The sequence below is a fragment of the Scyliorhinus canicula genome, chromosome 16 (assembly GCF_902713615.1).
Source record: "Scyliorhinus canicula chromosome 16, sScyCan1.1, whole genome shotgun sequence".
In the NCBI taxonomy this organism is placed as follows: domain Eukaryota; kingdom Metazoa; phylum Chordata; class Chondrichthyes; order Carcharhiniformes; family Scyliorhinidae; genus Scyliorhinus; species Scyliorhinus canicula.
This window is the reverse complement of record NC_052161.1, coordinates 71873757-71900405: the sequence shown is the minus strand read 5'-3', so window position 1 is coordinate 71900405 and position 26649 is coordinate 71873757. Positions and strand designations below refer to the sequence as shown.

The following is a 26649-nucleotide window of genomic DNA, read 5'->3' as shown; positions in this document are numbered from 1 at the left end:
CACTGTTTCAGGGTTTCACGACCTGCCAAGTAAACCATCAAGATAAGCAGCGAGGTAAGACAGCGTTCATGCTAGAAATCTGCTCAACCAGAAACCAGTTTAATAGTTTCATTGACACGCATTTGAACTTCATTTTACCCTCCTGAATTTTTTTTCATTCAACTTTAATTTGTGTACTACTTGTTTTTTTAACCTCCCTTGGATCAGGTTATCATCCCGCAACTAAGCAATCAGCTCAGGAGGTGAGCCCTTTCCCCATTAACCATCCTCTTGCTATCTGCCCAAGGCTGGGCTGAAGCTCTAGGTGGAGATAAACGAGACCTACTGACAACAATGTTCATATAGGAGCACCTTTAAACAGTCCAATGTCTTAAGGGATGTCACAAGAAGGTATCTGGACATAATCTGACACTGAACCTCTAAAGGAGATATTAAGACAGGATTTAGCCAAAGACTGTTGGGTTTTCAGGAATATCTTTAGGGAAGAGAGGTAGAGGAAAGGGGGCACAGGGAGAAATGAGGTTCAGTGTGTCAATTCCAGAGTTTAGGGCCTAAGTGGGCTGAACGCCTACATATGGGAGGGCGAAGGAAATCAGGAATGCTTAAGAGGCCAGCACTGCTGTTTCCAGGCCTTCAGCTTCCACTGAACTGTACCAGGCCGAGAGTGTCTCAGGATCTTCATTCCCGTTCATTGTTGGAGAATACTGGGATGGAAAGGGTTGCAGCACTGAGCAGCCTCATTTAATCAGCACATCGATAATTGGGAAAACAGGAGACACAATTGGGACACAATTAAAATTTTTAATGTAGAAACCCCCCCCCGGCCAATGGAATGAAGCCGTCATGATAGGTTTTTCCCTTTAGTGAAAGCAAGTTGCTCTTGATAAAACAAGAGCAAAATATTGTGGATTTTGCAAATCTGAAATGGAACATGCTGGAAATACTCAGCAGATCAGGCAGTATCTGTGGAGAGAGAAACAGAGTAAACGGGTGCGATTTAATGGGGAAGAAGAGTCCAGTTTTGGGTGCGTTTAGCAGGGTGTTTCTCAGTGCCTACAGTGTCGAGAACGACCCCGCTGTTAAACGGGACTCCGTTTTTGGGCTTCGACAAGGAAAGTGCCGCCGAGGCCGCACTCTCATAGAAGCGAGATTTACCGTTGCTTTACCGAGTCGGGCACGACGAGGCCGTGTGATCGCGACCAACGTTTCGCCACAGTGACCCGATGTTCTGATGAAAAGTCATCGACTCAACACCTGAACTGGTTTTCTCTCTGCTCACATGATGCCTACTGAGTATTTCCAGAACTTTCTGGTTTTTAAAAAAAAAATTACATGCTTATTAAAGTCCTGCTATATCAGAGGTTTGAATCCAGTGTCACCTGCAAGAATCAGGCCTTTTTTTAAAGCAAGCAGGAAATCTACTATATTTAAAATACTTTCTTTTGTGAGAAGTGTGGAAGGATAACGCAAAGCCACGCAAATGTTACAAATATTGTTACAGCTTTCAACTTTGCACAGATTTCGGGCCTGTTCTTTTCTGCCAAGTTTAAACGGCATGAGAGGGTCAAGTTAGGATTACTCGAGTCTTCGATTGAGTATTATTCAGTCTCTCAAGGATCTATGGAATTGCATGAAAAATACCAGACAGATGAGCGCACTGCAGAAGACTGAAGTATATTCCACAATGTTAAACAGTCACCTCTGTTCCTGCCTGGAAAACAGCTCTATTTAGATCTGATATGAATTAACTGAAAGTGATAGAATGTTCAACTCTGTTTAAACAGGAGCTAATGTTTAACGTGAAGAAGTCCAGACTGGTCAGTAATATATGTGTGCATTGCATAAATCTGGGCATGCTAAACCTTAGTATTGTACATCAACGGAATCGTGTGCTAAGTAGCATAACAATGCGTAGTAATCTAGGAGACGCGAAGATAAAAGGTTTAACTAATTTTACTTTAAACTCAAAAGTCAAGTCATACTGGCGATATACAACACAAGTGACCCAGCCCGGGACAAACAGCAACTCCCGGTCCGGGTCTGGGGACGTTATTTAAATGGTTCGGTGAGGGACCTGTTACCATGGAAATCTGCACTCCATGTGTCCCATGGGGAGATCGATGAGTTATCCCTTGTGGTCCTCATCAAGGTTATCACACAATGGATTTTATCTTCATTGTTGCGGTACTGCGTTTATTTCCTGTCGTGACCCTATCTCATCATTCAAACAAAACACCAAATTACCTGCAACGTTAGGTGATTTCAAAATTGGGTTTTGCCATTTTCAAATGATGGGCGTGCGTAGCCAAGTTGGCAACGATGCTTTCACATGTAGGTGATGGCACATTTATACTCATGTCCCGAATGCCCTACCATCTCCACGGCAGCCCCTGGGTCATGTGGGCAGCCACTGTAACGCTGTTATGCCTGTTAAAAACGTTTCCACATTTTTATTCTCCCCATGTGGAGGGGGGAGTCTTGTCCAGGGAGAGCAAGTAGCAATTTGCAACAAACTATTGGCTTCTATCCACGTCACATTACTAAAGCTGGGTAAGTGGAGTTACTAGTGAGTTGGCATAGGGAGAATTACAAGGCAGAAAGTCAACACATGGCCGCCATTTTGCCCCTGAAAAATAGGTGTGGGCCAGGGAGGAAAGAAAACCTCTTGTTCCCTTTTGATACCTAAATCCTATTGATATATTTCATATTTTGGCCCTCTCAATAAATGGCCAAAGGAAGTGAGAGTATTGATCTTCGTGACAGCGCAATTCCAGAGCCCCGAAAATAAACCCCAACAAAGCCAGTTCATTAGAGGGCTCCTCACCCCAGAGTAGTGTAGTTTCCAAACAACCAGCTCTGCTGGCTGGGTCACCATGGGTGACAGCTTAATTTGCCATATGGCCCTGATGGTGTTTAACCTAGGGCCTAACTCCGATCTAGGTCAGGCGATGGAGACTGGGCCCGTTTCAGATGGGGAAGCCAAATCTCTTAGCTGTTGCGATAACATCCCCCTGGTACTGAATAACTGTCTGCTGGAGCACGATGTCAGCAGCCTGACATTTACATGCCTTCATCCCCAATTTCAGAAATACCAAATTGTTTGGGTTCTCGGTAGTGACGGTGTCATCTTTGATTGCATGTCAAGCTACCCTTTCCTGGAATGTTCCCAAACTATCTAACTGGGGGAGGAAAAACCTCGGGCACAATTTAACGAAAATGATCAGAGTCCCGTGTCAGGCACGTTTAGCCGAGTGTTTCCCGGTGAATGTCTCCACTATTAAATGGAACTGTGCATCGTTTCTGTGCCCTGGCAAGGAACGCCACGCCGAGGCCTCATTTAGTCCTATTTCCCACACTAATGAGCCTCATTTTAAAATGGCGGCCTGATCTCTAGACCCTCCCCTCCCACACAGAAGTCTCCAGAAATTACCCCCCCCCCTCCCACCCACCACCAAGACCTTAACTCATCAATAAAAGGGACATTAAACCCGGTCACCCCACCTCATAAGGGCAGAGAAACCATGGGCCCAATGATGCCACTGGGCACCTTAGCACTACCAGCCTGGCAATGCCAGCTTGGCAGTGCCATGGTGCTCAGGTGGCATCAGGGGTGCCAGGGTACCACCCTGCCCAGAGCCCAATCACTCTGGGGCTCATGATCGCAGGCCGTTAGGTGCCAGACCCTGGGTAGATCCCGCATAGGCATATTCAAGTGGGGCTAACTGATCACTTGAATATGCAAACTGGGTCCCGACCTCAATGGCTGGGATCCAGATCACGCGCCTTGCGAGATCTTGTTCGAGATCCTGCGAGGCGTGACGATACTGGCAAACTAACGAGAGGTCTCTCGTGAGATTTACCAGCCTTGCCATGTCCCACGTCGATGCAGCGAAGCCAATAGCTCGCCTCTTGTTTCTGAATCCAAAGATGGATACACCTCAGTTCCTCAGCAGCAGAATGGATTGAGACTGCACGGAGTTTGGATGCTTTCTGTCGCTCTGTTGGGTGGACCAGGGGAAGTGTCAACGGGACTGCTCTTTGACTAGACACAAGATAGTTCCAATTCACAATTGAAAAACTGGATTCAGAGTACCCGGAATTCCCTCTCCCAGAAATAGTGGTGACTGGGTCACTGAATTTATTCCAGGCTGAGTTGGATAGATTTTAATTGACAAGGGGGTCAAGGATTATGGGGGGGTGGTGAGTGGAGGTGCAGGAAAGTGGAGTTGCCATCATTGATTTGTGGAGCAGGCTCGAGGGGCCGAATGGCCTCCAAAATCCGAAGTTGTGGAGGTGGTTGCCATGTGCAACCTTTTATTTGCCAGCTCACAGCGAAGCCACTAGGTGGGAGCATATCACTGCTCAGATACAATACTAAAACATTCCCTTTGCCCTTTTATATACAAGTTAGGAATCCAGTCCTCCCAACCAGGAACATTAGTGTGGAAACTCCACCCTCCTAATCTATCTTTGTGGTTAATGGAGGTTATCGATGTGCCCATTCAGCAGAGGAAAAATCATAATGATTTAGTTACACTTCACAGTGTAAACGCAACTCTTACAGGATGAAGAAATCTGACTGTCCTATCAACACTGATGCTGATACCTATCTCATGGTGTATTATATAACATGGAAACAGCCCAGGCCTCTCGACTCACAACTGGGAACTCAGCGTAGCATTGGAGCTGACTGAAAGTTTGCCACTCCATGCTAAAGTAATCCCAATAGCACAGAGGGTGGTGGCGTGCAGCGGGATGGGGGGGGGGCTGAATCACAACAATGCTGCTCAGCAAACTGCAAAGTGATGGTAGCTACTAAAGTAGCAACACTGGCACGAATCATCACAGGCAAACGCTAAGCTAAGCATAATGGTCGCTGTCGAGCTGCCCAGCGACGATACACGCCAAAGCCGACCGACAATTGTACGTGTTCAATTACACAATAATGCAACATCGTGCCTCCTCGCCCACACACCAACAGCCCGCACCACCCCCCACACACCAACAGCCCCCACCACCCCCCACACACCAACAGCCCCCACCCCCCCACACACCAACAGCCCCCACCCCCCCCCACACCAACAGCCCGCACCACCCCCACACACCAACAGCCCCACCACCCCCCACACACCAACAGCCCCCACCACCCCAACAGCCCCCACCCCCCCCCACACCAACAGCCCCCACCCCCCCCACACACCAACAGCCCCCCCCCCCCCACACCAACAGCCCGCACCACCCCCCACACACCAACAGCCCCCACACACCAACAGCCCCCACCCCCCCACACACCAACAGCCCGCACCACCCCCCCACACACCAACAGCCCCCACCCACCCCACACCAACAGCCCCCACCCCCCCCACACACCAACAGCCCCCACGCCCCCCCACACCCAACAGCCCCCACCCACCCCACACCAACAGCCCCCACCCCCCCCCACACACCAACAGCCCTCACCACCCCCCACCAACCAACAGCCCCCACCCCCCCACATACCAACAGCCCCCACCCCCACACACCAACAGCCCCCACCCCCCCACACACCAACAGCCCGCACCAACCCCCCACACACCAACAGCCCCCCACCCCCACACACCAACAGCCCCCACCCCCCCCACACACCCACAGCCCCCACCCCCCCCACACACCACACCCCCACCCCCCCCCACACACCAACAGCCCCACCCACCCCCACACCAACAGCCCCCACCCCCCCCACACACAAACAGCCCCCACCCACCCAACACACCAACAGCCCGCACCACCCCCTACACACCAACAGCCCGCACCCCCAACAGCCCCCACCCCCCACACACCACAGCCCCCACCCACCCCACACACCAACAGCCCGCACCACCCCCCCACACACCAACAGCCCCCACCCCCCCCACACACCAACAGCCCGCACCACCCCCCACACACCAACAGCCCCCACCCCCCCACACACCAACAGCCCCCACCCCCCCACACACCAACAGCCCCCACCCACCCCACACACCAACAGCCCGCACCACCCCCCCACACACCAACAGCCCCCACCCCCCCACACACCAACAGCCCCCACCCGCCCACACACCAACAGCCCCCACCCACCCCACACACAAACAGCCCGCACCACCCCCCCACACACCAACAGCCCCCACCCACCCCACACACCAACAGCCCGCACCACCCCCCCCACACACCAACAGCCCGCACCACCCCCCCCACACACCAACAGCCCTCACCACCCCCCCACACACCAACAGCCCCCAACCCCCCCACACACCAACAGCCCCCAACCCCCCCACACACCAACAGCCCCCACCCCCCCCCACACACCAACAGCCCCCACCCCCCCCACACACCAACAGCCCCACCCCCCCCCACACCACCCCCACCACCAACAACACACCCCACCACCCCCCACACGACCAACAGCCCTCACCCCCCACAGCCCCCACCCCCCACACACCACAGACCCCACCCCCCCACACACCAACAGCCCCACCCACCCCACACACCAACAGCCCTCACCACCCCCCACACACCAACATCCGCACCACCCCCCACACACCAACAGACCCCACCCCCACACACCAACAGTCCCCCACCACCCCACACATCAACAGCCCACCCACCCCCACACCAACATCCCCCACCCCCACAGCCCCACCCCCCACACACCAACATCCCCCCACCCACCCCCACACCAACAGCCCCCACCCCCCAACAGCCCCCACCCCCCACACACCAACAGCCCCCACCCCCCACACACCAACAGCCCGCACCACCCCCCACACACCAACAGCCCCCACATACCCCACACACCAACAGTCCCCCACCCCCCACACACCAACTGCCCCCACCCACCCCACACACCACAGCCCGCACCACCCCCCCACACACCCAACCCCCACCCCCCCACACACCAACACCCCCACCCTCCCACACACCAACATCCCCCACCCACCCCACACACCAACATCCCGCCACCACCCCCCCCACAACCCATCCCCACCACCCCCCCACACACCAACAGCCCCCAACCCCCCCCACACACCAACAGCCCCCCACCCCCCCCACACACCAACAGCCCCCACCCCCCCACACCAACAGCCCCCACCCCCCCCACACACCAACAGCCCCCACCCACCCCCACACCAACAGCCCCCACCCACCCCCACACCAACAGCCCCCAACACCCCCCACACACCAACAGCCCGCACCCCAACAGCCCCCACCCCCCACACACCAACAGACCCCACCCCCCCACACACCAACAGCCCCCACCCACCCCACACACCAACACCCTCACAACCCCCCACACACCACAGCCCGCACCACCCCCCCACACCAACAGACCCCACCCCCACACACCAACAGCCCCCACCCACCCCACACATCAACAGCCCCCACCCACCCCCGCACCAACAGCCCCCACCCCCAACAGCCCCCACCCCCCACACACCAACAGCCCCCACCCACCCCACACCAACAGCCCCCACCCCCCAACAGCCCCCACCCCCCCACACCAACAGCCCCCACCCCCAACAGCCCACACCCACCCCCACACCAACAGCCCCCACCCCCCACACACCAACAGCCCCCACCCACCCCACACACCAACAACTCCCACCCACCAACAGCCCCCACCCCCCACACACCAACAGCCCCCACCCCCCCCACACACCAAGAGCCCCCACCCACCCCACCACCAACAGCCCTCACCACCCCCACACACCAACAGCCCCCACCCCCCCCACACACCAAGAGCCCCCACCCACCCCACACACCAACAGCCCGCACCACCCCCCACACACCAACAGCCCCCACCCCCCCCACACACCAACAGCCCCACCCACCCCACACACCAACAGCCCCCCCCCCCCCCCCACAGCCCCCACCCCCCCCCCACACACACCAACAGCCTGCACCCAACCCCACACACCAACAGCCCGCATCCACCCCCCCACACACCCAACAGCACACACCCCCACACGCCAACAGCCCACATCCACCCCCCCACACACCAACTGCCCCCACCCCCACACCAACAGCATGCATCCACCCCCCCCCCACACCAACAGCCCACACCCACCCCCACACCAACAGCCCCCACCCCCCCCCACACACCAACAGCCCCCACCCCCCCCCCACACACCAACAGCCCGCACCCACCCCACATGCCAGCAGCCCGCCCCATCCATGCACCAGCAATGCGCACCCCTCCACATGCCAGCTGCCCGCCTCCTCTACACGCCAGCAATGCGCACCCCTCCACATGCTAGCAGCCCACCCCCTCTACACGCCAGCAATGCGCGCCCCTCCACATGCCAGCAGCCCACCCCCTCTACACGCCAGCAATGCGCACCCCTCCAGGCACCAGCTGCCCGCCTCCTCTACACGCCAGCAATGCGCAACCCTCCACATGCTAGCAGCCCACCCCCTCCATGCACCAGCAATGCGCACCCCTCCAGGCACCGGCCCCCTACACCATACCAACACACATTATGCCACATGCTACACGACGTACAATACCACATGGCAATATTATGCATCAAAACACAGCTCTAAACCTGTCTTGATATTTATTCCGAAAATGATTAAAGGAGGAAGAGCTATTGGTCATGCCACTATTACACTGGTCAATGCTCTCGTGATCAAACTGGAATTCTTTTTAAGTACTTGTTTTGGGAAACGCTGAGCTCAGGTAGTTGGATTTTCTGTTGCGATTGTATTCGGCAGCTTGCTTGCAAACTGTGGAAACGAAACAAATGGGAAAGTTCCACAAAGTAACTTTCAATTCCCACACTGAGAAAACCTCAGCGAGAGGAAGGACTTGGCTTCTTGGTGGAACGTATCTCGCACTGATTAACAAATATAATCCCCAGATCTGGTAGCCAGACTGAAAGAGAACAGCACTAACCTCAGAGAACTCTTTCACTTTCTGATTGGTGTCCCTTTCTCGTTTCACTTTTCTGCTTGGCTCAGTCTTCAGTTTGCTCCCAGCCGCCCTCACCTTGCTCTCGCTCTCCTGGGGGCTGCTCTCCTGCTTCCGCGGCTTGGCCGGAGGTAGAGGCTTGTCTTCCTCGCCTTTGATATATCTTTCGTAGGGCAGGATCAGCCTGTAGCAAGTTGTGAAACACATACGCAGTGAGAGAGAAACCTGGTGAGCGCACGCCAGCCAGTCTGCCCACCGTTACTACACTGCTGCACCACCCTTACTGTAGAAACAAAACGAATACCAAAGCTGGTGCGGCGGGGAGAAGATGGTGCTGCCTTTCTGAGAAACGCACCAGACTACATCGAGCACACAGGCCTTGGAAAATACTTTGCATTCTCTGTGGTTTTCCTGCTTTAGGTCAGTGGGAGGCAAAGTGATGGTGAAAATCAATAGCTGAGACCACAAGATAGATTTTCTTTGGTCTTTCTCAGCCCAGAAGAAACACATAACGGGCTTGGTGGGGGCAGGGGAAAGGTGCCAGAATTTCTGTTTGGTATCCGAGGATTGTGATCGTTAATGGGTCTTGAGCAGGGATTAAAGTTTGACTGGAGCAATTATAAATATTAGCTTGCGTTCCGACTCGTCAGACAGAAATCCGTTCTGACATGAAAGTGTTTGGCTTTAAATCGTAATAAAATAAAACATTACAGCAGCACCACGTTCCCAGTTAAGTGCTGATCCCACCAACCTGCAACGGCTAACGACTGCATTCTGCAAATATTTTATTTTCAAAGCACAGATATTATCATCAGAATGGATATTAGTTCACATTCCCCACGTAGAAAGGGGACATGAACAAGCTCTTACTGGCAACAAAATGGCAACTTGCCAGCGACAATGCTTCAGTTCAAGACCACAGGGTATATTTATCATTAGATGCCATTACAAGGAATGCTTAAATACGTTACAGCTGTTAAAACTGGAAAAACGTTCTCTCTGTACACTGGAAACACACATTGATACCAAAATAATGAGCATCGGCTAAATTCTTGGTCCCTGCAGTAATGTTATAGTAACATTTACATAATGAATAACACATTATTGCATTGGATAATAATTTGGCTTACATTAAGTTCCATTAAATGTGAGATGCAAGAAGAAGAAAAAAAAAAGAAAATATTCCGCGCCGTGCTCTCTCAATCCTGTACACTCGCTTACTCCCACAATGTACTCGGAAAATCTAATGATGAAATAGGGAGCAATGGAAAAACCATGAGCAAAGGCATTGAGGAGATAAGTGCAGAACTTACAACTCCTTTATCAAGCTCTATGGATGATAACCAAAGCTCACATATAAATCCAGAAGACCTCACTGGTGTACTGCAAACTGGCATTGCCCAGTTCATCGGGTTCCTACAGGGAAGATGCTTTTCCTTTTACCCTAACCATTCTGACAACACGGCAATGCCTCTCTCTACCTCCATTATATCGCAGAATCACCAGCCTTTTGTACGCAATGATGATCTACCCCCCCTAATCTGCTGCCGATTTAAGTTCATATATTAAAAGGTCTTGTATCGTGTGAACATTCTTAAACGGAGCTGAGCCTGGACCAGAAGAGAAATCTTAAATTTAGCAAGATCAGCCTTGATAAGCTGAATGACTTAACATTCTTTCCCTTCTATGGAGATTTTCTGAGCATGTCTCTCTCTCTTCCGTTGAAATACAGGGGCCATCATCAAAATGTAAGAAAGCTCATTCATGTCGGTTAGAAAGTTGGGTGTCCACGGTTCAAACATCCCTCTTAAATCTCTTAAATGGCTCAGCCGGGATACAAAACATTTCATTTTATTTTTCACAGAGCTCAGGAACTGGCAGTGAGACAAGGGTAAAAATACATTTAACACAGCTGGGCTGAAGACCTTCTGCCAAGCTGCAGGAAATCTACAATTAAATGTTCCTTGTATCTGTAGAGTCATGACTAAGGTAAAAAATCAGAATCAAAACACAAGATTTGCTTGTTCCAGGCTATCGATATTGTTTTTGATATTTAATCACCGCTGCTGCTTCCAAGACAGGTCAGAGCATAAAGTTCACCCGCAAAAAAAACCAGGTGAAAGGCAAAGTCATCGAGTACAAACAGATGAATGCTCTTGGGATTTAACTTAAACTCTTTAAAAAAAAACCATCCCTGAACCACTGGCTTTTAAATGCACAGGTTTCTATGTACTGTTCACTCTGACTATTTGCTCCTGCACAAGACACAGAATATAGACTACAGCAACACAAATGGGCCATTTCACAAACTGCCTCTCTCTATACTTCTTAGATTTGGTAAAGATGGCTCATTTTCTCTAAATATCAGGACTGATGAATCCAGTCGACCTCTTTAAGGCAGATTTTCTCTGGAAAATTACTTACATACTTTAACTAATGTCCAAGCTGTTCAAATAAATACGTATAGTGTTTGAATAAATGCATATATTGGTTTGGATTTGTTTATTGTCATGTTTACTGAGGTACAGTGAAAAGTGTTTTTCTGCGTGCAGCTCAAGCAGATTTTTTAGTACATGAAAAGAAAATACATAATAGGGCAACACAAGGTACATATTGTTTAAATAATGTCTATACGATTTAAATAATATTGGTTTAAATAGTATCTATACTGTTTAAATACATACATCTGTTTAAATAAATGCATATACTGCTTAAAGAATGTCTATAGTATTGATTTACATATAGTGTTTAAATAACATATATACTGTTTAAATAATGTCTTTGTTTAAATAACATCTATTGTGTTTAAATAAATACGCATACTGTTTAAATAACTGCATATACTGTGAAAGTTTCATTTGTTTAAAGAACGTCTATGCTGTTTAAAGAACATCTATATTGTTTAAATATCTATAGCATTTAAATAAATACATATATTGTTTAAATAACATATAAAGCAGGGCAGTACAGTGGTAGCACTGCTGCCTTACAGCAACAGGGACCCGGGTTCAATTCCGGCTTTGGGTGACTGTGTGGAGTTTGTATATTCTCGCCATGTGTGCGGTTTCTCCCACAGACCAAAGATGCGCAGGTTAGCCCCTTGTCTCCAAAGGTTAATTGGGGTTGCAGGGTTACGGGGATAGGGTGTGGGGTAATCTTCCAGAGGGTCGGTGCCAAATGGCCACCTTCTACACAGTAGCTATTCTATACTGTTTAAATAACATCTATACTGTTTAAAGAATGAGATACCCTCAATTACGACACAGGAGAGAAGATTGGTAATTCAAAGGCTTTAATTACCAGAGAACCGGACAGCTGCCGAGAAGTGTGGTCACAGCATGCTGCCCAGTGAGCATCACCTTATATACCGTGTCCTGGGGGCGGAGCCAGAGGCGGAGTCCCCCAGGGTTCCAAGCCCGGTCTTAAAGGGCCAATGCATTAAAAGGCAAAGTACAGTTACAGCAGTTACCAATACCAGTCATCACATTCACCCCGTTTTTTAAAAAACACATAGTCCGTCGGGGGTGAAAGTGGAGTTATAAGTTCAGTCTTTTGGGTGGTCTGACCGTCCGTGCTGACCTTCTCCGCTCCGGTGGTGGTGCCGTGGCTACGGTCGGTTTCAGTGATGGTATATCCGGGAGCACGGTTAACTGAGCCTTTGCCCGCTTTGGAGCGGGGGGGGGGGGGGGTAAAGGGGGGTATCCGGGGTGACTAGGGTGATCGGTGCCGGCACCAGCTGGGGGCGCTATGGAGGGGGGGGGGGGCGCGGCGCTGTCGGGGTCGGCAGTTGGATCGGGGAGGGGAGCGTCGGTAGGGGGGGTGTCGGTGGCGAAGGTCTCGCAGGGAGACGGTGTCCTGCCTGCCGTCGGGGTGCTCGACGTAGGCGTATTGAGGGTTTGCGTGTAGCAATTGGACCCTCTCGACTATTGGATCTGTTTTATGGCTCTTCACGTGTCTCCGGAGTAGGACTGGTCCCGGAGTCATCAGCCAACATGGAAGCAAGACCCCAGAAGTGGACTTCCTGGGGAAGACAAACAAACGATTGTGAGGGGTCTCGTTCATGGCCGTACAGAGGAGCGACCTAATGGAATGTAGGGCATCGGGTAGGACCTCCTGCCAGCGGGCGATTGGGAGACTCCTTGACCGTAGGGCTAGAAGGATGGCCTTCTCCCTCTCCACCTGTCCGTTTCCCCACGGGTTATAGCTCGTCGTTCTGCTCGAGGCGATGCCCTTGCTGAGCAGATATCAACGCAGCTCATCGCTCATGAACGATGTACCCCGGTCGCTGTGGATATAAGCGGGGAAACCAAACAGTGTGAAGATGCTGTGCAGTGCCTTGATCACGGAGGCCGAGGTCATATCGGGGCAGGGGACCGCAAAAGGGAAGCGGGAGAATTCGTCGATCACGGTGAGGAAATAGATGTTGCGGTTGGTGGACGGGAGGGGCCCTTTGAAGTCCACACTTAGTCGCTCAAAGGGCCCAGAGGCCTTTATCAGGCGAGCCCTGTCTGGTCGATAGAAGTGCGGTTTGCACTCCGCACAGATCTGGCATGCCTTAGTCATGGCCTTGACCTCCTCTGTGGAGTAAGGTAGGTTGCGGGACTTGATGAAATGGGCAAGCCGGGTGACCCCCGGGTGGCAGAGGTCATCGTGGATGGCTCTCCGGCGGTCTTTTTGCGCGTTGGTGCACGTGCCGCAGGACAGGGCATCCGGGGGCTCGTTGAGCTTCCTCGGGCGATATTTAATAACGTACGTATAGGTGGAGAGCTCTATCCTCCACCTCAGAATTTTGTCATTCTTTATTTTGCCCCGTTGTGCGTTATCGAACATAAAGGCGACTGACCGTTGGTCGGTGATGAGGGTGAACCTCCTACCGGCTAGGTAGTGCCTCCAGTGCCGCACGGCCTCCACTATGGCTTGTGCCTCCTTCTCGACTGCAGAGTGCCGAATTTCCAAGGCGGTGAGTGTTCGGGAGAAGAACGCTACTGGTCTGCCCGCCTGGTTGAGGGTAGCAGCCAGGGCGACGTCTGATGCATCGCTTTCTATTTGGAAGGGAATGGCTTCGTCCACCGCGTGCATGGCGGCCTTGATACAGCTGAAAGCCGACTGGGCCTCATCCGTCAGAGGAAAAACCGTGGTCTTAATGAGTGGTCGGGCTTTGTCCGCATATCTGGGGACCCACTGGGCGTAATAGGAGAAAAGCCCCAAGCACCGTTTGAGTGCCTTGAGGCTATGGGGGAGGGGGAGTTCCTTAAGGGGACGCATGCGGTCGGGGTCCGGGCCTGGGACCCCGTTCTCCACGACGTAGCCGAGGATGGCTAGCCGGGTTGTGTGGAACACACATTTCTCTTTGTTATATGTGAGGTTGAGGGCCCGGGCAGTCTGGAGGAACTTCCTTAAGTTTGCGTCGTGGTCCTGCTGGTCATGGCCGCAGATGGTGACGTTGTCCAAGTACAGGACGGTAGCCCGCAAGCCGTACTGGTCCACCATTTGATCCATCGCCCTCTGGAAAACGGAGACTCCGTTTGTGACACCAAAAGGGACCCTGAGAAAGTGAAACAGCCAACCAGCTGCTTCGAAAGCCGTGTAGGGGCGGTCCCCTGGACGGATAGGGAGTTGATGATAGGCCGATTTTAGGTCGACCATGGAGAATACCCGATACTGGGAGATTTGAGTCACCATTTCCACTATGCGGGAAGTGGGTACGCATCGAGTTGCGTAAAGCGGTTTATGGTCTGGCTATAATCCACTACCATTCGTTGCTTTTCCCCGGAGCGGACTACCAATACTTGAGCCCTCCAAGGGCTGTTGCTGGCCTCTATGACCCCCTCTTTTAGTAGCCGCTGAACCTCTGACTTGATAAAAGTCATGTCTTGGGCACTGTACCGCCGACTCCTAGTGGTGACGGGCTTACAGTCGGGAGTGAGGTTTGCGAAGGGGGGGTGGCGCAACTTTGAGTGTCGCCAGGCTGCATACCGTGAGTGGGGGCAGGGGTCCGCCGAACTTAAGTGTCAGGCTCCGGTGGTTGCACTGAAAGTCCAGACCGAGCAGCAGGGGGGTACAGAGGTGAGGGAGGATGTCGAGTTTAAAACGAGTGTATTCAGCGCCTTGAATCGCGAGGTCCGTGACACAATACCCCGTGATTTGTACCGAATGAGACCCTGAAGCAAGGGCGATAGTTTGGGAGGTGGGGTGGGTGCGCAGGGAGCAGCGCCTTACCGTGTCTGGATGAATAAAGCTCTCCATGCTCCCGGAGTCGAATAGGCAGGGAATGTCGTGGCCGTTGATTTGTACCCGCATCATTGAGTTCCGCAGGTGCTTTGGCCGCGACTGATCGAGCGTGATCGCTCCGAGTTGCAGGTAGTCAGCGTCCTCGGTTAAGTCGGACTCACAAAATGGCCACCTGGAGTCACAAAATGGCCGCCGCCGTTGGTCGCACGTGTCGGGATTCGAAGTTGGCCGCCGCCAAGATGGCCACCCCCATGACTCGCACGAGGTCGATGACGCGTCGGAAGTAGGCGTGTCTGGCCGCCGTGCAGCCGCGTTGCGGGGCCTGAGAGGCCGGGAGCTTGATTTCTGGGCCTGGTGAGGCTTTTGTTTGTGGCCTTTGGGGCCAGCCAAGCAGACTTTAGCGAAGCGCCCCTTCTTCCCGCAGTCGTTGCAGATTGCGGAGTGGGCCGGGCAACACTGACGTGCGTGCTGGCCTTGCCCACAGAAATAGCATGGGGAACCCCCGGAGTGAGCGGATCGCCGCGCGGCGCAGGCCTGTAGCGTGGCCGAGTCTGGAGGGGATCGAGAGGGGTTCACAGGGTCCGCGGAGTATGTACGGAGGTTACGGTGGGCCGTTTCTAGAGAAGAAGCAAGCGTTACCGTGCCTTGGAGATCCTTTGCCCCGTCTTCTAGGAGCCGCTGCCGGATGTACGAGGACCTGACACCGGACACGAAGGCATCACGAATATGTAAGTTCATGTGGGTTTCTGCCGTCACTTCTTTATGATTGCAGTTCCTCGCGAGCGCAGTGAGTCTCTCCACGTATTCGTCTAGAGTTTCCCCGGAGCGCTGGTTGCAGGTCGAGAGCAAATGTCTGGCGTGTACCTCGTTAATCGGCTTTACGAAGCGTTTCTTTAGTATTTTGACCGCAGTTTCGTATGTTGTAGCGTTCTCGATCACGGAGGAGAGTTGGTGGCCCACCCGGGCATGTAGTAAGCTCAGCTTGCGAGCGCCGTCGACTTCAGTCTCTGAGAAGTTTAGATAGGCCTCAAAACACCGGAGCCAATATTTAAAAATTTCTGGGGCCTCTGGCGACCGAGCGTCTAGGTTGAGTTTCTCCGGCTTTAGAGCGCTGTCCATCTTGATGTGTCTGGTAATTAAATTGAGATACCCTCATTTACGACACAGGAGAGAAGATTGGTAATTCAAAGGCTTTAATTACCAGAGAACCGGACAGCTGCCGAGAAGTGTGCTCACAGCATGCTGCCCAGTGAGCATCACCTTATATACCGTTTCCTGGGGGCGGAGCCAGAGACGGAGTCGCCCAGGGTTGCAAGCCCGGTCTTAAAGGGCCTATGTATTAAAGGCAAGGTACAGTTACAGCAGTTACCGATACCATTCATCACAAAGAACATCTATATTGTTTAAATAAGTGTATATTATTGAAATACATCTATACTCAATGTAGATGCTAAAATTCTGGCCAAGCTTTTAGCGGCTCGGAATGAGGACTGTGTGCCAGACGGTGATGCAGAGCTAAGCCGCACGTTCGGTAGCTCCCGCTATTTTCGGTCTTTTGGGCTCTTTTAAGGGCCCGTAGCGGTACTGGTTGGACTTTTCCCCATTCCCCGTGTGGGAACACTTCCTCTAAGATTCTCCACCGGTGGATGGCCTGGACCAGGAGCGGAGCGGTCAAAAGAATCGGCTTTGGAGCAGAGAAAGGTGTGAGGCAGGAAAGGCAAGATGGCGGCGGGCGGGGAATCAGCAGCGTGGCAGCAGTGGGCGCGGGAGCAGCAGGAGCTGCTTCAGCGCTCCTTCAGGGAGCTGAAGGCAGAGATCCTGGAACCGCTTAAGGCCTCCCTGGACAAGCTCATGACGACCCAGACGGCTCAGGGTGCGGAGGTCCGAGAGCTTCGGCAAAAGGCCTCGGAGAACGAGGACAAACTCCTGGGCCTGGCAGTGAAGGTGGAGTCGCACGAGGTGTTCCACAAGAAGTGGTCAGCGAGGATGGAGGAGATGGAGAACCGCGCCCGTCAGAAGAACCTGCGGATTCTAGGCCTCCCAAAGGGGCTGGAAGGTTCGGATTTGGGGGCCTATGTGTCTATGATGCTGAACTCGCTAATGGGCGCGGGGTCGTTCCAGGGACCCTTGGAGCTGGAGGGTGCCCATCGGGTGCTGCTGAGGAAACCCAAGCCAAATGAGACGCCTCGGGCGATGCTGGTCCGTTTTCACCGCTTCGTCGACCGTGAGTGTGTGCTGAGATGGGCGAAGAAGGAGAGGAGTAGTAAGTGGGAGAATGCGGAGATCAGGGATCTACCAGGACTGGAGTGCGGAGGTAGCAAAGAGAAGGGCTGGTTTTAATCGGACGAAGGCAGTGCTCCACAAGAAGGGGGTCAAGTTTGGCCTGTTACAGCCGGCACGCCTCTGGGTCACTTATAAGGACCGCCAGCTCTACTTTGACTCTCCGGAGTCCAGGCAGAGAAGCTGGACTTGAACTGAGGACTGGGGAACGGTGTACACAGCCCGGAGGCTTTGTCCTCCTTGGTATCCTTTCGCTTTTATCGGTTTTATTTGATGATGTCTTTTTGCTGTTCTGCTTTTTCGCTTTTTGGGACTGTTATCTGTTTATTTGGGCGTTTTGTCCCGTCTGTTTTTTTTCACTGGTTGAGAGTTTGGGAGTGGTTCGCGGTCCTGTTGGGTCATGTGCCCGTCTTTTCCCGCGTGTTCAGTCGAGAGGGCGGGGCTCAGGACGGAAGCGCGGGCTTATGTCCCGCGCTGGAAGGGCAGTGGGCGGGGCCGGCACGGGTGGGGGGTGGGGGAGGGCACAGTGTTTGTGTTGAACTGGGGAGGGTCATTGGGGTGGCGGGAGCAGCCGGGGTCAGCAGGAGTTGGCTGACTTACGGAGGTACAATGGAAGGAGTTATGCAGCTGGGGGGGGGGCCTAGCTTGCGGGGTGGGGGTGTACCGGGTTGCTGCTGGAATGGCCGAGAAGGAGATGGAGCATGTAGAGGAGGTCAGGATGGGGGTCTGTCGCCGTGGGGAACGGGCTGAGCAGGGGGCGCGGGCACATGGCGGACTGAGGAAGGGTAATGGCTAGTCGACAGGGGGGGGGGGGGCAGGTAGCCCCCTGATCCGACTGATAACCTGGAATTTGAGGGGACTGAATGGGCCGGTCAAACGGGCCCGCATGTTTGCGCACTTGAAGGGGCTGAAGGCGGATGTGGCCATGCTTCAGAAGATGCACTTGAAGGTGGCGGATCAGGTGAGATTGAGGAAGGGATGGGTGGGCCAAGTGTTTCATTCGGGGCTGGATGCAAAAAATCGGGGGGTGGCGATCCTAGTGGGGAAGAGGGTGTCGTTTGAGGCGTCGAATGTGGTGGCAGAAGGCAGCGGGAGGTATGTGATGGTAAGTGGCAAGCTGCAGGGGGAGTGGGTGATGCTGGTCAATGTATACGCCCCGAATTGGGACGATGCGGGTTTCATGCGACGCATGTTGGGCTGGATTCCAGATTTGGAGGCAAGGGGCCTGATTATGGGGGGGGAATTCAACACAGTGCTGGATCCGCCACTGGATCGATCCAGATCCAGGACGGGTAGGAGGCCTGAGGCGGCTAATGCATTGAGGGGGTTTATGGACCAGATGGGAGGGGTGGATCCATGGAGGTTTGCGAGGCCGAGGGCCAGGGAATTTTCATACTTCTCCCATGTGCCTAAGGCCTATTCCCGGATTGATTTTTTCATTATGAGTAGGGCGCTGATTGAGAGGGTGGAGGATGCCGAGTATTCGGCGATAGCCATTTCTGACCATGCCCCGCACTGGGTGGACCTCGAGCTGGGGGAGGAGAGAGACCAGCGCCCGCACTGGCGCCTGGAGGTGGGGCTGCTGGCGGACGAGGAGATGGGTGGGCGGGTTCGAGGATGTATCGAGAGATACCTGGAGGCCAATGACAACGGGGAGGTCCGAGTGGGGACGGTCTGTGAGGCGCTGAAGGAGGTGGGTAGGGGGGAGTTGATCTCCATTTCGAGAGCAGGGAGAGGAGAGAGCAAAGAAAGAGGGAGAGACTGGTGGGGGAGATGGTGAGGGTGGACAGGAGATACGCGGAGGCTCCGGAGGAGGGATTGCTGAGGGAGCGGCGTAGTCTCCAGGCTGAGTTTGACTTGTTGACCACCAGAAAGGCTGAAGCTCAGTGGAGGAAGGCACAGGGAGCGGTGTATAAATATGGGGAGAAGGCGAGCAGGATGCTGGCGCACCAGCTCCGCAAGCGGGATGCGGCCAGGGGGATTGGTGGAGTTAAGGATAGGGGAGGAACTGTGGTGCGAAGGGGGGTAGACATTAATGGGGTCTTCAGGGATTTTATGAGGAACTGTATCGGTCCGAACCCCCAGCGGAGGGGGGGGGGGGCGCTTTTTGGAACGGCTGGGATTCCCGAGGGTGGAGGAGGGACAGGTGGAGGGACTGGGGGCGCCGGTTGAGCTGGAGGAGCTGGTCAAAGGCCCAACAGGTCTGCATACATCTTATGGGAGCGGAGGAGTCACAGACCGAGGAGCTGAAGCTTAAGTGGGAAGAGGAGCTCGGAGTTGAGATAGAAGAGGGCTTGTGGGCAGAGGCGTTGAGCAGGGTAAACGCAACCGCAACATGCGCCAGGCGCAGCCTGATCCAATTCAAGGTCGTCCACCGGGCCCACATGACAGTGGCCTGGATGAGTACATTTTTCAGATTGGAGGACAGGTGCGCCAGATGTCGGCGAACCATGTCCACATGTTTTGGGCATGTCCAAAACTCAGGGGGTACTGGCAGGGGTTCGCGGATGTCATGTCCCGGGTACTGAAAACAGGGGTGGTGATGAGTGCAGAGGTGGCTATTTTGGGGGTTTCGGAGGACCCGGAAGTCCAGGGGGAGAAAGAGGCTGACGTTTTGCTTCCTTGGTAGCCCGGCGACGAATCCTACTGGCATGGAGGGACTCAAAACCTCCGAAGTCGGAGGCCTGGCTATCGGACATGGTGAGCTTTCTCGGTCTGGAGAAGATTAAGTTCGCTTTGAGAAAGTCGCTGTATGGGTTCGCCTGGAGGTGGCAACCATTTATCGACTTCTTCGTGGACAATTAATCGTCAGCCTGGGGGGGGGGGGGGGGGGGGGGGGTTTAGGGTAACGTAGGTTAGGGTGGTAGTTAGGCTGGTCCTTGTGGGAGGGGAGCTGGGTTTCTTGCACTATGACGATTATGTTTTTGCACACTGTTATATAGTATTGTTGTTTATTGTGCCAAAATGTCTTAATAAAATTGTTCATCAAAAAAATAGAAATACATCTATACCATTTAAATAAATGCATATACTGTTCAAATAATATCCATACTCTTTTGAGTGGGGGAGAGAGGGGAGCAGTCTTGAGGTTCAAAGGGCATTCAAACCTATAACCCGAGACGCATTCAACGTCTGAGCCCTTGGAGATAAGTTTTTGTTTGGATTTTTAAGTGAATGTGAACATAATTTCTTTTTCCTTCTGCTAAACATTTTATCTAGAAACAAGAGGAAACAGTCTAAACACTTACTGGCAAGGTTACAATGGAAACAACAGCTCGACACAATTCCAAAAGAGACGATATCCATTTGATGCATGTGCCTTTGCCACAGCTCTGATTTTAGGAACTTGCCATGGCCTTCCACTCCAACTGAACTGAGTTACAGGGAATGGAAAGGCAACACCTTTCTGAGGTGCAAACACACAACTTGGATTGATTTCAACGGCTGATATTTGCTTCGTGCAGACAAAGATGTTTTATTTTAAGAATACGCAAAGTGGTGTTGGAATTTGGAAAGGTGGGGGCAAGGGGAGGGGATGTTTGGGGAATAAACAAAACATCAATTTTTCCGGTGGTGCAGCTGACCGGGACAGCAGCTGAACAAACATGATATATTACTCAACAGAAATAGCACAAACACTCATTAAATTCTCCACAGTCGTAAACTTTCGCTCTACCAGCCATTGCGCTAAGAATGCTGACAGTACACATCATATCATTATTTTGTTTTTCAGCTCCTGCTGAATATCAGGAACGGAGCTCTGCGTTTTGGTGAAAATTACTGTTCTGCTGGTCCTTGCAACTGTTATTTTGTTACTGTCTGAACTTATTACACAGCAACAGCTGTGTCCTTGTCACGTTGGAACTATAATTCTCTTTTCGCATTGACATTTCATGAATAGCAACAGTAACAGCTTCAGTACATATTACGACAGCTATAAAATTGAATAGAAATAAATCATTCTTGGCTGGGAAATCAATCAATTCAAGCTTCTAAAAAAACTCGAAAAACAACAGCTCCTAAAAGACAGGGATTGATCAGAATTGATTTGGTGGTTGGCTCTCAGTGAGTTATCAGTGTTTGCTCAATCCTTTTCTTCAAAATGTTGATACAATCAGTAGCCTCACTTTATGTTACAGGGCATGGGGACACAAATATTAAAGGGAAAGAGTGAAATGTTGCAAAGTGACTTAATGCCACAGAATCCAGTTAGAAATGGTACTCCAGTATGCGCATTATGGAGGAAACAGGATTATATTTTACATTGAACTGACAGCACAACAGGTCACTGGGCCCAAGTGGCCCATGCCACTGTTTGTGCCCCAAGCTAGCCCCCTCTCACCTTTATCAACCCCCATCAACATATCCTTCTATTCCTTTCTCCCTCATGTGTTTATCTAGCTCTTCCTTACACAATTCACCCACACTATTCACCTCAGCTGTCTCCTGTAGTACTGAGTTCCAAACTCAAACCATTCAAAGTAAAACATCCTCTCGGCTCCTTGTTGAATTCATTCGTGACTATCTTCTGTTTATGGCCCCTAGCTTTGGACTCCATGTGGAAATATCTTCTCCGCTAGACCCCCTCCCTCAGGTCACCTCTCAGTTCTGGAGAAAAGAGCGCTCGTCTCTTCGGTCTTTGGCATCATGCCAACTTGAATCATTTCCTACTAGTCACCCGACTCATATCCTCCGTTTAATAAAAATAATTTGTCAATACAGCTCTCCTTTTCCCTGTGATTGAATCCCATTATTAGCCCTGCAACCATCATAAAACACCGTCTTCCTTTCATGTGCTACACAGCTCTATAAAAATATATTTGGGACGGTTAAAAGCTGTTATGATTAAAATCAGGGCTGAGGCTATGAAACAGGGCTCAATTAAGAAGTGGAGCTCTGGAACATGGTCACGGGCAAAGGATAGTCCCGGTTCAAAAAAAAGATGGTGCAAACTGATTGAGCTTGGCTCTCCCGTTTTATTATGTAATCCGATTCCTCGGTCCAGTAACTTGCTCCCAACCCTGGAGCTGCTGAGGTAACTGACCCCTTACAGAGCAGAATCAAATAATGTCGCTTTTCCCAGGAACAAGCCTGCCGTTCCTCAAACATTCTTTCTGATCTGACGCTCAAGCCAAAAAATATAATCAGGACAACACCATGAAGTACAGGAAACAGGTTTTCTGCTTGTGGAGAGAAAATAGGAAATTCTCATAGGGCCTCGTTTTTTTGGATACTGTGCAGCTTTCAAGCAATTTGAGTTACGCCTTTGATCACCTACTGTTTGCTGGAAAGCACATGTGCAAGTGTGCGACTTTATCTATCCTCTAACAACATCACCGCAAAGACTGCAACGGTGAGGTGCAGCTGACTGCCACCTTCTCAAGGATGTCAGACTCTCCCTCACTCGTTTATCATTCCGGCCCACACCCTGGTCACTTGTCTTTGACCACTGAGCTAAGCTGATGCTGGCTCCCTCGACATGCTGCCTTACTCACCAAACTGACAGCAGACTATCTCACCACAAGGGATCTATCTGCTTACCAGCTCTTCACTTGTGTCTCCAATATTCAGTCGGCAAACTGCGTTCTCAACACTCTACGACACTTCAAACTTTGTTGCGGTTTGGCCAAAACATTGGAGGGTCATCTCGTGTCATGTAGCACGATCTAAGACTGTTTACCATGTCATACCGGTTGGTACTGAATCTTGCTGCCAGGCTGCGCCACGTTGTGGGTTCATTATTAAGAGTAGGCACAAGTGAGCAGATATGTATGGGTGTAAAGCTTGAAGGCACCACAGCTGCAGAGCTGTGTGTGTGTGTGCGCATTGTTGAAAATCAAAAGTGAAACTAAAAGTGGATTACATGACACACTCCCTTTCCAGTGATGTCTTGCTGCAATCCCTTAAAGACATATTACAACATGATTACTAGAGATGGACAATAAACATCAGTTTTGCCAGGAATGTGTCATAAACAAGTAAAAACTACACACAAGACCTTGGGCGGTATTCTCCGCCAGCTCCAAAAATCGCGGAGGCCGTCGTGAACTCGGCCGAGGTTCACGACGGCCTTGGGGCCTGCTGCCCGCACCTAATTCACCCCCACCCGGAGGGCTAGGAGCGGGCCCCCGTCGTTCCCGGCCGCCGGAAATGACACCCTAACAGCGCTTCGCGGATGTCATCCGCGCATGTGCAGGAACCCGAACATGCGCGGATGACATCAGCGTGCAGACGACGCGAACCCGCGCATGCGCGGTGCTGTCTTTCTCCACCGCCGCCCGGCAAGACGTGGCGGCTTGATCTTGCCGGGCGGCGGAGGGGAAAGAGTGCGTCCGTTTTGGACGCAGGCCCGACGATCGGTGGGCACCGATCGCGGGCCTGTCCCCTCCGGAGCACAGTCGCGTGCTCCCGTCCCAATCGGGCCCCTGGATGCCCCAAGCGGGCATCCGGCGCCCGTTTCACGAATGATGCGACCAGGTGTGGTTGCTGCCGTGGTGAAACGGGCGTGAAGGGCCGGCTGTTCGGCCCATCGGGCTCGGAGAATCACCGTTCGCCGTGAAAAATGGGGGCGTAAAAAATGTCGGGAGGCCCTCCCAAGCCACGTGGGGACCGGAGAATTCTGCCCCTTGAATTCGTAGCTGGGCTCAATATTTCAAAAGAAAAAACATACAGCAGAGAATTTAAAATGTTCAAATGTTCACATGGTCTCATTGGGAGTATTAGAAATACACCTAGTTACAGTCAGCACTCTAGTTTATGGTGCCAATGTTAAATTGTAGTTTAAAACCAGAACAAAACTTCCAATGGGCAGAATGACGTTGCATTGCATTGTTTAAAGCTTCTGCCAAACCAGAAATACCTTTTCAAATAAAAAATGAACAAAGCTGGAAGACAGGATGAAAACAGTACACACTTCAAAAATATTTTAGTTGGAGGAGAAACCGTATTCTGGTTCAGTATACTCAGCTAGAATTACAAAAATGGGGGTGAAAGTATTGATGTGTCTAACATCCCACATTTTCAAATACTGCTAAAACTGATTTACAGCACCTTGTAAACACTGCAGATACGAAAGCGGCAGAGTTACTGGGGTGAGATTGAACGGAGATTAATCTGCAGAAACACGATATCTAATGACTACCCACTCGGCTTCGTGGAAATACACAATAGCTTCAATCTTTCATGTACTCTGATACATGACCCATATTTTACAAACAATGCTTTAATCAGGCTGGGTGCAACAAAAAAAAAGGAATTCCACTGGTGCAATGTGAACTATCCATTGCAATATAAAAATATCATAATTAAACTTTCAAAGTCGAGCTTAAAGATTTAAGGGACCCTGAATGCTACATCTTCAATAATCATGCAAGGACGCTCCATCGGAAGAGTTGATGATGTGCCAGGCACGAACCTTCCTCTGGGGCAAGAGTTGAGTTCAAAATGAAACAATGGTGGACTAGAAGTGGGCCTGCCCACTGCTCGATGGGAAACCGGAAGACTGCGCTGTCTTTCATTTTGACAATCAGTCAAACCCACCTGGATTTGGTCACATCACTGCGATTGAATTATACAAATATGCATCAACTATCCTCTCAATGAGAGTTTTGGGAAAAGAAATGATCATTGACAGGCTAACAAAATAATTTTTTTAAGCCATTTCTTCACAGGCTGTCGACGTCGACAAGCACAGCATTTACAGTTTATTCCTAAATGCCCTTGAGCCACCTTCATGAACCATTGCAATCAGTGTGGTTTAGGTACACCCACATTACTGTTAGAGAGGGAGGGTTGTTTTTTGGATTTTGACCGAGCGACAGTGAAGGAACAGAGATATATTTCCAAGTCAGGGTGGTGTGTGACCTGGAGGGGAGCCTGCAGGTGGTGGTGTTCCCATGCGCCTGCTTCCCTTGTCCTTCAGGGCATGAATGTTGAAGGTGTTGGATAGGGTGTTGGCGTTGAGCTTTGAGCGCCGTTAGAGCTGCACTCATGAAATGAAATGAAAATCGCTTATTGTCACGAGTAGGCTCACAATGAAATACTGTGAAAAGCCCCTAGTCGCCACATTCCGGCGCCTGTCCGGGGAGGCTGGTACGGGAATCGAACCGTGCTTCTGGTCTGCTTGGTCTGCTTTAAAAGCCAGCGATTTAGCCCAGTGAGCTAAACCAGCCCACTGCTGGTTCTGGGCAAGCACAGAGTATTCCATCACACTCCTGGTATCTCAGTGAAAACCCAGCCCAAGTCTCCTGTAATAACGGTAGTCCAGCAAAAACACTCCAACACGTAGAGCATAGTGTGTCAGATTTGTGTTTTTTTAGGGGCAGCACGGTGGCGCAGTGGTTAGCATTGCTGCCTACGGCGCTGAGGACCCGGGTTCGAATCCCGGCCCTGGGTCACTGACCGTGTGGAGTTTGCACATTCTCCCCGTGTCTGCGTGGGTTTCACCCCCACAACCCAAAGATGTGCAGGATAGGTAGATTGGCCACTCTAAATTACCCCTTAATTGGAAAAAATAATTGGGTACTCAAAATTTAAAAAAAAAGATTTGTGTTTTTGACTGTTATGACTTTGGTGTTGAGGAAATTCGGAGATATGTTCCTGCACTTTGGACGGACTCCTTACTGGGATACGGTTATGGTAATCTGAGCCCAGCTGGATGAAGTGCCATGCTCTGTTTTAAATTAGTCAGAGGAATTGTTTATTGAAGCAACTCATGTTCATCATTCTGGGATTTGGTCACTGCAAAATACCGGAATTGTTGAAGTCAGCAATTGAAATGAGGTTTTGTTGAGCTGTTCAATGCAGTACTGGATCAAAGATCAGCAAAACACAATGCTACATGTAGCCTGGCATTCTGCCAATCCCCATCTACTGTGCAAAAAAAAACCCAGATGGAAATGAGTAGCTTCTTCTCCGTTACTCGTTAATCCTCCATTAATGTACTTTCCAAAACAGATTTCAAGTAACTTTTTCAGAAAGAGAATTGATCTTCAGATCACTTAGAATGGGGAAGAATAGGGAACTTACATTTAGATAGCACCTTTCAGCACCTCATCCAAAGCGCTCCACAGCAACTGAAGTGCTGCTGAAGTGTGGCTGCTGCTGCAATGCAGCAAAACATGGCAGCCAATTTGTGCACAGAAGGATCCCACAGACAATTCATTATCTGAACAGCTGAGCAGCTTTTAGAGTGATGCTGGCATGGCATAAGC

The 26649-nt window shown here is 51.6% G+C and overlaps 1 protein-coding gene across 2 annotated transcripts in view; it reads right to left on the bottom strand.

The window, feature by feature from the left end:
- The window catches only part of arid5b (AT-rich interaction domain 5B), a 163397-nt gene that overhangs the window by 9364 nt on the left and 127384 nt on the right, over positions 1-26649 (bottom strand). For both annotated transcript variants that reach the window (XM_038821530.1, XM_038821529.1), the window contains one exon: positions 8912-9110. In XM_038821530.1, coding sequence (XP_038677458.1) covers positions 8912-9110 — 199 coding nt within the window. The remainder of the gene's footprint in view (positions 1-8911; positions 9111-26649) is intronic.